General features: G+C 40.9%; 1 protein-coding gene across 2 annotated transcripts; it reads left to right on the top strand.

The window, feature by feature from the left end:
* Nucleotides 1-327: 327 nt before the first annotated feature.
* grnb (granulin b) lies at nt 328-11,543 on the top strand. Of its 2 annotated transcripts, XM_083904342.1 has the most exons (17): nt 339-431; nt 686-761; nt 1,627-1,767; nt 2,309-2,449; nt 2,771-2,884; nt 3,186-3,327; nt 3,412-3,521; nt 4,657-4,786; nt 4,912-5,003; nt 5,398-5,545; nt 6,043-6,140; nt 6,490-6,726; nt 6,845-7,084; nt 7,960-8,208; nt 8,312-8,545; nt 9,631-9,894; nt 10,020-11,543. In XM_083904342.1, exons 2-17 carry the CDS (start codon nt 759-761, stop codon nt 10,170-10,172), a joined length of 2,496 nt encoding a protein of 831 aa, XP_083760468.1. In that variant the 5' UTR covers nt 339-431; nt 686-758; the 3' UTR covers nt 10,173-11,543. The 2 variants fall into 2 exon arrangements, with proteins under 2 accessions (XP_083760469.1, XP_083760468.1); XM_083904343.1 differs by lacking the exon at nt 686-761 and having other exon boundaries at nt 328-431.
* Nucleotides 11,544-11,689: the final 146 nt, after the last annotated feature.

The following is an 11,689-nucleotide window of genomic DNA, read 5'->3' as shown; positions in this document are numbered from 1 at the left end:
ATGTTACAAAAAATACTAGCGTTAATAAATGTAATGTTAAAAAGAATGAAAGATGAACAAAAACACACGTATTAGCGCACATTAGTGTACACGGTGTAAAACAAGCATCTTAAATTAGATAAATAATGAGAAAGACTGGACAGATTAACCAAAAAAAAGTGTCAATTGGCTGAAATTACAACTATCGCGAGATTTAAATTGGGGGGTTTTGTTGATTTCTCGCGCCGCAGTGTACTGTCTCTTTAAGAAAACGCTCCACACGCTCATGCGTGGTCACGTGACCGCGTGTGTCATGTGATTGTCGAAGAGTCAACACTTGCACTATATTCTTCTCTCTTTTTTTTCAGGAAGTGTCTTTGAAGACAGGCGCCGCTCTTCGTGTGTCTGTGTGTTTGTGTTGCAGTTCGGACTCAAAGCAGCGCAATAACCGGGTGAGAAAACGATTTTTTACACAGAAGAACAAACAGGAAAGTCATTCAAACAGGCTCGCTTTATTGTTAGCCATCGCTCTTGCTAAGCTAACTTAGCTTATTATTGCTCTTCGTTGAGCTGTGTTTTGTGTCTTTGGACAGGTTTGCGTGTACTTCTGTGTACTAACTAGTACTCTTTTCTTATGTTGCCGAACATTGTTCTCTCATAGTTTTGTGGTGACTAATGCTTTTGTTTGTTTGTTTGTTTGTTTTAGGCTGTAAAAGGAGCATGCAGCACAAGGCTCTTTAGTAATAAACAAGCGAGCTCTCCTCAAGACATCTGATAAAATGGTAACGTAGACAGTAGACACACGAAATATGAAGCATGTATCCAACTTATTTATGATTAGCTACTTTGCTTCTGTTCACTTCAGTAGATTTTATATTATATATGTGTATATGAATATACGTATGTATATATACATACGTTTTTTACCTGTGCTCAACTACAGAGGTCATTTATCGTCTTCTGTAGTGAAATTAACATAATATTTTGCCTACTCATGTTGCAGCAGATTTAGATATACATTTTCTTCATTGAGCAAAATGAATAAAAGTTGTATAATAAAATGATAGTTGTAGAGGGTGCCAAGTCAAGGAGGTAGCAACCTATTATTTATTGTACTTTATGTGTGTGTATATGTATATATATACGTGGTTAATCTGCCAAACTGTATGTGAATGGGAATGTGCAATCACCTAATGGCACATGTGAGCTGTTCTCATAGTGTTAGCACAAAAATAAATGCCAAAACATTAATTTTAATGTATTAATCTATAAATCTATAGATAGCTCAGTCGAACGCTAGATGAATGACAACTCGGTTCACAGCACTGTACTTTGTAAACTGAACATGAGCACTGAACATGCATACAGGGGGTTATGAACTATACAACAAGTATCTGTGTTTGTTTTGCACATTTCCACCTGTGCTATCTAATGATTTAATGGTTTCTCAAGTTGCAACACATTAAAGCACACAGACCAAGGAAGATAAGATTCCTTTATTTGGCCATACTTCAAAATGTCTTTGTGTCGTCAGATTACATTTCATCATGCGCCATTGCTCAAAGCCTTCTCTTCTCTTCTCTTCTCTTCTCGTCTCGTCTCGTCTCGTCTCGTCTCGTCTCGTCTCGTCTCCCTCATGTGCTTTAGGCACCTCAGATGGGGATCTTGGTCTTGGCTCTGCTGGGCCTGAGCACAGCGCTGGTCTGTCCTGATGGAGGCATGTGTGAGGACAGAAACACCTGCTGCAAGAACACAGAGGGAGGATATGGATGCTGTCCTCTACCACATGTGAGTTAGTGTCCGGATGACGATTAATTACTTTCAGCGGTGTGTTGCTGACACATTTGTTCTGGATGTCATTTTCCATCAGAAATAGTAGACACAGTACTGAGGTCAATTAAATGTAGTTTATCAAGTGTATCAAAGCAAAAATAAAGTGTGCTACGCTTTATCATAAGAAGCGGCAGACTTTAGTCATTAGGTCAATACATGCATTGAGGCTTTAGAAACATTTTTAAAGATTAGATTAGATTACACGTTATTGCTTCCCTCACTGGCAAATTGTATTTGTTACAGAAGCAAAGGGTCAGATACTGATACTAATACAGATATCACAAACTCAATATCAGTCTGATTTTCCACCTTTTAAACTATGACGCTCATAACAACACCTTTGCGCTAGCCTTTAAAAGCTATTGTCCAAACTGTGTAACAAACATTCAAGAAATATCTGTCATGTGTTAAGGATTGTATATTGTTTTTGTATTTTTTTTTTTCCATCTTTTAATTTGAAAAGCTTTCCTAATTTCCTGTTGGATTCCATCTATAGGCCGAGTGTTGTTCAGACCACCTCCACTGCTGCTATGAAGGGACCCTGTGTGATCTGGTCCACGAGAAGTGTGTTAATAAGACTGTTTCACTGCCCTGGATGCGGCGGCTTCCATCCAGACAGGCTTTGCCATTCCATCAGGTAATTATAGCCAATGTTCACTGTGTAATATTTGTGTTTTTGGGTAACTTTCATGAATAATTTAATTTAATTGTTGTTTATTTACACAAATAAACTACTTGTAAATATTACAATTCTCTTTTAAAAGATTTCCACTCTAAAAGGCTTCAGTTTGTTTTTAAAGAAAGTGCTTTAGCAGTGCAGCAGAACCAGGAAATATGCTGTTGGATGACTAGTATTCATTATATATTTTTTTATATTCCGTGCAAGTAGCTGTTTCCACTAAAAAAAATGTAATTAAAACATTTTGGGTGTGTGTGTGTGTGTGTGTGATTGCTCCAGCTCAGTGTGAAGGTGAAGGCAGTGGTTTGTCCCGGCGAGGAGGCTTCATGTCCAGATAACACAACATGCTGTCAGCTTCCTGCCGGAGGCTGGGGCTGCTGTCCGTTACCCAAGGTGATACACATGAACACACTCCCCAGCACACACACACACACAAGTCACTGTCACTAAAACACTTAACAAGGTCCATTGGTCTGCTTCTAATGCTGCTGATGTGTGTCTTCTGCAAAACACATGGTCATTTCACATTTGGTTATATGTGTGTAACTTGTGTTCACATAGGCTAATAAAAGTTGTTTTTATTTCCAAGTCTGGCCATTAAATTTGCCACAACATTATCTTCAGATAAATCTGTGTCCTTGACAGAGGAGTTTCCCCACTCTTAATATGTGTTGTTTTTTTTCGCTCTGTGCAGGCAGTCTGCTGTGACGACAAGCGCCACTGTTGTCCTGAGGGAACGACGTGTGACACCACTCAGGGAATGTGTGTTTCTGCTTCACTGGAGTCCTTCCCCATGCTGGAAAAGCTGCCTGCCACACTGAAGGAGACTATTCCAGGTGGGAAAATAAAACTAACTAGCATCCACATTTTTTAAGGAGCAAATAATATACATCTTTCTCTGTTTTCTTGTGTTTACACAGCTCAGAATGTTGGTTCAGTGACGTGTCCTGGCGGGAAAAGCAGCTGTCCAGACAGTTACACCTGTTGCATGTTAACCAGTGGAGACTATGGCTGCTGCCCTTACCCAGAGGTACACTTGTCTCTGGCGATGCAAGAGCATGAGATTCAAGCTATGACTCAATAACAAGCAGAATCTCTGAATGCATGAGTATTTTACAAAGGCAAGATTACATTTTGATTGACATAAAGAAGCTCCTCAGGCTGAATCTAGTTCTTTAAGAAAACAAAACCCATTGATTGATTGTTGTTGAACTTGACCGTACAGTAATCAAAGTCTGTCAGCAAACGCTTCATCAGTCACAAAGATTAATCAACTGTAATAGTGACTGTTGGTTGATAGAGTATGTGACAGGGGAATCAATTTACAAAGTAATGTTATTGTAAGCCATAAAGAAACAAAATTAGATCTGAACGAACTCGACAGCACAAATCCAGCAGCTCTCTCAAGGGTGTTTGTGTACAGTGTGACAAACACACATATTTTTATGTCACAGCTGCACAAACGATGGTTCTGGGAATCACTGAATGTCGATCTAACAGGATTTAAAGCAACAGTAACTTAGTCTGTGTGTGTGTTTTTTCCTGATTCATGGTGCATTTGTTGTTTCTGGAGCAGAAAATCAAGTAGGAAACGGTACAGTTATGGTTATCAGGTAAAGGTGGCTACAGAAAGATTCACTTCACAGGCTATCGATGGGAAGAGATTCCTGTCTTAACCCAGTGGCAGTGAATTATCTTTTAACTGAACAGGAAATAAATAATGTAAAATGATAAATGATAAGAATACCTGATTTGCTCACTTGGCAAAAGTGATGTATTTAAAAAAAAAAAAATTTGTGTGAGATTTATACTGAGCCCCTGTAGTGACATGACGAAAAAAAAAATATCTTGAGTTTGAAACTCGAGATCTTGACTGTCAAACGTGAGAAAAAAAAAACTGACAAAAAAAGGTAAAAAAAAAAATCTCGAATTTGAAACTCCTGATCTCCACTTTCAAGCTCGAGAAAATAAAAGATCTTGACACAAAATGTCACTTCGGGGGCTCCGTAGATTTTACGACAAAACCCAGCATTACTGTTCCAAATGCAGCCGTGATCTCACATATTATTCAAACAGAAATCAGGAAAGCAGGGAAATAAACAGGTGGAGCAGTGAGGCGCAGATACAGTATATTAACTGCACGCTCGAATGCTCATCGTCTGCAGGCCACGTGCTGCAGCGATCATCTCCACTGTTGCCCCAGCCACACAGTGTGTGACCTGGACCGTGGTATCTGCAGGGATGCTCGGTCGAGCGTGCCGCTGTCGAAGAAGATCCCCGCTGTCCCCAATGAGGGTAAGCAGCTGCTGCTACTTTATCTCTTCATGTATATTTGAACATTTCAGTGGATAATAAAAGCCACTCAAAAAAAGAAGGTAATAAATGGATGTGTTGATGACTGAACACTGCTCTCCTGTCAGTTGTGTGTCCAGACAAGGCCATGTCCTGTCCCGATCAGACGACGTGCTGCCAGATGACCAACGGCTCGTATGGATGCTGCCCAATGCCTAATGTGAGTGAGGGACACTTTGACGTCTCTGAAAACTGGTTCTTAGATCAGTTTTTAAACATTGCATACGGGTTGTCAAGGGTTTTTTAATCATCCAATAGCCTTCTAACACGATTAGCAAACACAATGTACCATTAGAACACTGGAAACGGGCTTCTATACACCTATGTACATATCCATTAAAAACCAGACGTTTGCAGCTAGAATAGTCGTTTACCACATTATCAATGTATAGAGTGTATTTCTGATTAATTTAATGTTATATTCATTGAAAAAAATGTGCCTTTCCTTCACAAATAAGGACATTTATACGTGACCCCAACTGTTGAACGGTAGTGTATTAGCTGGCTTCTTTTCGAAGTGATAAATCAGAGCAGTTTTCCCTTTCCTTGTCTAGGCCGTCTGTTGTTCAGATCACATGCACTGCTGTCCTGAGGGCACACAGTGCGACCTGCAACACAGCACCTGTGTGACGACTGAGAAAGACACCACTGAAGTCCCTGCTGCTGCTGCTAAGATGGAGCTGGTGATGGCACAGAAAAAAGGTGAGAGTGGAGCATTTCAGATGTTGAGATGCTTAAGTGTATGAGGCTCGATGTTCACTTCGGACTCATCTCCGAAGGTGTGGTTAAGGCCTAATAAAATATGTAACCAATGAACAATCTGACGTTGGAAAACCTTTGCTCTGCTCAAACAAATGAGGTAAACTTTTTTGGAAGTTACCTGGCCGAAGAAGAGGGAGTTTACATCGGGATAATGGCAGAGAAAGCCACGTTCAATACATAGACTTTATGCTCTTTGTTCTCTATATTGTGAATAAATAATAGAAATCCTGCACTTTAAAACGTTTTGTTTTCTTAGGTTCGACAGATATCGCGCTGTATCACTCTAAGATTGTCTTGCAATAATTGATAATGACAAAATTGTTGAATCGCGATATTATTGGTTTAGTAACGTACAGGTACCCTGTGATTCTTAACCTGCTCTGTAACCTACTGCAGTTTATATAGAGACTGTTAATGTTTCTGTTTGTCTCTCTCAGTCGGCTCTGTTCCCTGCAATGACTCTGTGGCCTGTGCTGACGGACACACTTGCTGTAAAACGGCGGATGAAGAATGGGCCTGTTGTCCTTTAGCTAAGGTACCACTGATCTGTGTTTGTATGAATCAGACAGACATGATATAGGCTGTCATTTTACACTCTTGCACAGTTGCTTTTAACCATAATTTTGTCCTTATGCTGTCACTGAGCTTGACAAATCATCTCTCACTTGAAGGACTGTCTGATTGAAGTGTTCTAGACCCATTGTCAGGGACATGAAATACCCTGAAATGTCCCTGAGGGCTGTGACAGCAGAATGTGTGTGTGACAAAGTGCTGCACTTGGAAGTGTGAATGGCAGAACTAAAGTGTTGAGCACTTTGTGGAGTCTTCACACCAATAAAATGGCAGTGACTTGATAGACATTTTTTGCCTTCCCCCCCCTGCAGGCCGTGTGCTGCGAGGACCACGAGCATTGCTGTCCCCACGGCACCGTCTGTAACCTGGCAGCGTCCACGTGTGACGACCCGGCGAGTAACAGCGCCGTGACGCCGTGGCTTCACAACCTGCCCGTCTTACCTTTACTGGCCGACAACAACAAGTGCGACCCGACCACGTCGTGCCCCGGAGACGCCACGTGCTGCAAGACGACAAGCGGTGACTGGGCCTGTTGTCCTCTGGCTCAGGTGATACAGATAATTCTATAATAACCCTGGTATGCACAGCATAGACTGATAGACTGAGGAAAAAGTTGATTTTATTTTTCCTCTGAATTCTTATTAAATATTTCATGCACCTCGTCAGGCCGTGTGCTGTGACGACCACATCCACTGCTGCCCTCACGGCACCGTCTGCAACCTGGAGGCTGAGACCTGCGACGACGTGTCGGGCTTTTTGCCGTCGTCCCGTCCATGGGCAGAGAAGGTGCCCGCTATGACCTCGGAGGTTCCCAACGAGAAATGCGACGGGGAAACCGTGTGTCCGGGAGGCACCACCTGCTGTAAGAGGAACTCTGGAGAGTGGGCCTGCTGCCCTTTACCTCAGGTCAGCGTCTTCCTCCGTGTTGAGCTATTGTGTTCTCGAGCAGTTAGATGCAAAACCTTTTCTTTCTGCACACAAAAACTGATATACTATGACATCAGTGATTAAAGTAACTATCACTAGCTTTGTTATATACAACAAATAGAATCAAGTGACTTCTGCAGGCAAATATTAGTGGTATTTAGCACAATTTTAAAGGAATGTTTTGGTATATTAGGCTTCTTTCTGAGTTCTTCTGCCTCCTACACTACCGTTCAAAAGTTTGGGGTCACATGTCCAATTTTTTGTGTTTTCCATTAAAAGTCACACTTTTATTCATCAAAAGAGTTGCGAAATGAATAGAAATTATAGTAGGACATTGACAATATTAGAAATAATGATTTTAATTCAAAATCATAATTCTGCCCTTTTGTCAAAGAACCAGAAAAACAGCTGTTTTCAGCTGTGCTAACATAATTGCACAAGGGTTTTTATGTAGCTTAAAGTTACTGTATTTAGCTTAAAGGGTACTTTATATAGCTTCAAGGGTTTTCTAATCATCCAATAGTCTTCTAACGCGATTAGAAAACACAATGTACCATTAGAACACTGGAGAGATGGTTGCTGGAAACTTATGTACATATTCCATTAAAAACCAGAGGTTTGCAGCTTGAATAGTTGTTTGCCACATTAACAATGTATAGAGTGTATTTCTGATTCATTTAATGTTATATTCATTGAAAAAAAAAAAAGGGCTTTTCCTTCAAAAATAAGGAAATTTCTAAGTGACCCCAAACCTTTGAACGGTAGTGTATGTCAAAAAAGATGTAGGAAAACCTTAAACTGGAGAACAGCACTCAGTCGGTATAATAAGATCTCTTCAACCCTCTTCTTCTCAGGCCGTGTGCTGTGACGACCACGAGCACTGCTGCCCCAAAAGCTTCACGTGTAACGTGGCGAAGCAGACGTGCGACAAGCCCGGGGGCCTGAGTCTGCCCTGGCTGCAGAAGATACCGACCCTGCAGAGCCACTCCGTCTCAGCTCGGCCTTCCAAGAACATGTGCGACTCCTCCACCAGCTGCCCCCGCGACACGACCTGCTGCTTCATGGACAGGACCCAGAAGTGGGGCTGCTGCCCTCTGCCAAACGTAAAAAAAATAAAAAAAGGCGTGCGATTATTTCCCAAACGCACACTCATAGAAAACTAATCAGGATCACGCGTCAGACTTTATTTTCTCTGCTGTCCCACAGGCCGTCTGCTGCAACAACGGAAACCACTGCTGCCCCTATGGTCACACGTGTGAGCCTCACCGGTCGTCCTGCTCCAGAGGCTCACGCGTTATTCCCTGGTTCACTAAACTCGCCGCGGTCACTGAGCCCAGCGCCGTGACCGATGTCCCGTGTGATGACAAAAGCAGCTGTGCTTCAGGAACCACCTGCTGTAAACTGCCCACGGGAGAGTGGGGCTGCTGCCCTCTGGTCAAGGTGCGTACTGTACACATCCATGTTAGGCTGGTAATTTGATGCAGGATCAAAATGAAGTCTGAGGATACGGATTTTGTCTTATTTAGGTGTTTATTTTAAGTTTAGGTCAGTATTTGAAAAAGAAATTATTTAGCAACAAACCAGTCTTATTTTTCAAAGATACTGTTTGTATTTTGTCCCATTTCTCACTGGGTTGGTATCAAAACTCCATAAATATCCTCTTCACCATGTTATTGAAATAAATAAAGTATAAAATGTGCTTCTATCTCACACAAGTTCATTATTTCTTGTTCATTGAGATCATTGTAACTGAATTTTGATTCTGGGTTGAAGTGTTCGTCATGTAAATCATATTTTAATGAGAATTGAATGTGTTTCCACTATTAGAATTCAATGGAAACATGGAACTTTATTCTCTTCTTTAATGTATTAATTATTTTTATTATAACATTTTGTCTGCACCATTGCCACCTTAAAGGGATTAGGGAACACATATCCACCATTAGCTAGGTGCTTACTAACATGCATATAAGTAGCATACTAGCCCTTTATGAGTAAATATTAAGCACTTATTAACCTTATGCTAATGATAAGGGTCAAAGTGAGAAACTATGCCCCTAAAGCTACTGTAGGTAGCTTAAATGGTACTGTATGTAGCTTAAAGGGTACTGTATGTAGCTTAAAGGGTACTGTATGTAGCTTAAATGGTACTGTGTATAGCTTAAAGCTACTGTATGTAGCTTGAATGGTACTGAATGTAGCTTAAAGGGTACTGTGTATAGCTTAAAGCTACTGTATGTAGCTTGAATGGTACTGAATGTAGCTTAAAGATACTGTATGTAGCTTAAATAGTAGTTTATCTTTCTTAAAGGGTACTGTATGTAGCTTAATGATTACTAATAAAGAGCTAGTATGCTACTTATATGTTAGTAAGCACCTGGTTAATGGTGAATATGTGTTCTCTAATCTAAAGTGTTACTAGTCTTTAATTAAATATCCACTTTTTAACATGTTCTACCCTTACTTTATGTACTATTTTACGTAGTCGGCTCACAGGTTCTTCGTCCCTCTCTTTCCCTCTCCAGGCTGTCTGCTGTGCAGACCACGAGCACTGTTGTCCTCAGGGATACACCTGCAACATGCAGACGGGAACGTGCGAGAAGAAGAGGAACTACGGCGGATTAACCCACAGCACCGTACCTCAGGTCAGAGTGGTGCGGCCCGAGCCGGCAACCTCGGAGGACGAGGCGGGCGTGCCGTGCGACGGCACGGGAGAATTTCGCTGCTCCGAGCGCGACACGTGCTGTAAGACGTCTGCCTCAGAGTGGGCCTGCTGCCCCTCACCAAAGGTACAGTCTTTTAAACCTTATTTAATGCTTCACAAAATATACAGTATATAATGTAATAAGGCAGTCTTAGCCCATACGTTACTTCTTTATGATAAGCATAACGTGTGTTTTTCTGTCTTCGTCAGGCTGTCTGCTGCTCCGACTCAAAGCACTGCTGCCCCGCAGGATACACCTGTGACCTGAAGAGTGGAGGTTGCACCATGAAAAACGCACAACCGCTGACCTGGGACATGTTCTTTGGGGACCGAAAGAGAGACTTTCTCCCTCATGGACTTTAAGAGACACAATGACCTTCAGACTCCAGAATCTGACGACAGCTACAGCTCATGAGGGCATTTTCCTGTTCGGAGGTAAAAAAAAAAAAAAAATTTTGGGTTGCGGGGGCGTAGCAGAAACACTTGGTTGCCGTTACTTACTTTTGACAAAAACCTCATGCTCAGTGATTAAACTATAAAGGAATGACACTAGGTGAAAGACACAACTGTGCACTATTTTTGCAATGTTTCTGTTCAACTTAACTTAAACCTCGACATTTATTCATCTACAAACCCATGAAAAGACTAAATCCCATTTATTCTTACCGGAGTGACATGCTATATTGATAGTGATTGTGTTTTCACATATGATTTAAGTTTTCTTAATCCTCTAAACATACAAATAAGCCCTTATATCAAGCTGAAGGAAAGAAGAGTGGCAATATCTGAGCATGAAACCAAGATATCTCTTTATTAATAGAGGGAAAAACCCACAAACTTTAGCAGCACTTATGGATGGATATCTTATTTCTTAATTAAAACAAAATATACACACTGCACCAAGTTTTTTAGCTACTTGGTTCAATAATTCTATTAATTGTCTGTCGAGTGGCCTGGAAACTGAGAACCTCAGCAGCCGGAGGCTTTCAACAACCATGTGATACTGCATGTCACGAGTCTTTTCATGGGAATTGTGAAAAAAAATAAAACATCGAGTAGCACCAGAACAGAAGCATTACCACAACAACCCCCATTCCACACTCTTAGTTTTTATTGAAAACAAGGATTTGCCCTGTGTCTGTGCTGTTCCATTTCTCTACGGCAACAAAGAGATGTGAATGCATTTCCTGCCTTATTTTGGGCACAATGAGCTACAAATTACTGCATTTTATTTAATAGAAGTGTTTTGTTGTTGTTTTTTGTCCCCACTGGTTGAGGAAGCACACCAGCATTTCTCCGTTTGTTGCCTCAAGATGTGAACTAGTATAATTCTACATATAGCGGCAAGTTAAGTGAGTCGGGCAACTGTGACTTTGACGTGTTGATTTCATTTGATTTGTGTGTGTGTGTGTGTGTGTGTGAAGACCCGAGAGAAGTTCATAGAAAACCAATTGCACAATATTTAAATTGTAATAAATGGCTTCTTACAGTTTATTACAATCATGTAGTTGTTTTTGGTAAAAAAAAAACAAAAAACATAAAAACAATGGCAGATCATACAAGCTTGTGCCTTTTATTGTTTGATTCGTGTGATTGGAAGTAGGACAAACGGCTTTTTCTCTTGTGTTTTTTTGTGGCGTAAAAACAAAGTTATGGTCCACAAAAAAAAAAAAAAAAATTCTGACAAGCATGAATTCCTACCAGGGATGGAAGATTCCGTTCAAGCCCTTTTCTCCTTCCTCACTTTGAGAGATTGATGTTGATTTTTATTTTGAATGATACTCTACAAAAGTTGTAATTATCCAGGATCTTGATGACAAAATAAAGCGTATTCAGAGAAATAAACTCATCAAGTGGTGACTGCTGTGTCGCTTTTTTTC

The sequence above is a fragment of the Microchirus variegatus genome (genome assembly GCF_963457635.1).
Source record: "Microchirus variegatus genome assembly, chromosome: 17".
Classification (NCBI taxonomy): domain Eukaryota; kingdom Metazoa; phylum Chordata; class Actinopteri; order Pleuronectiformes; family Soleidae; genus Microchirus; species Microchirus variegatus.
This window is presented reverse-complemented; position numbering and strand designations above follow the sequence as displayed.

Coding starts and splice junctions, on each gene's coding strand:
- grnb (XM_083904342.1), top strand. Junction 2,450..2,770: donor AGGCTTTGCCATTCCATCAG/GTAATTATAGCC, acceptor TGATTGCTCCAG/CTCAGTGTGAAGGTGAAGGC. Junction 5,004..5,397: donor GATGCTGCCCAATGCCTAAT/GTGAGTGAGGGA, acceptor TTCCTTGTCTAG/GCCGTCTGTTGTTCAGATCA.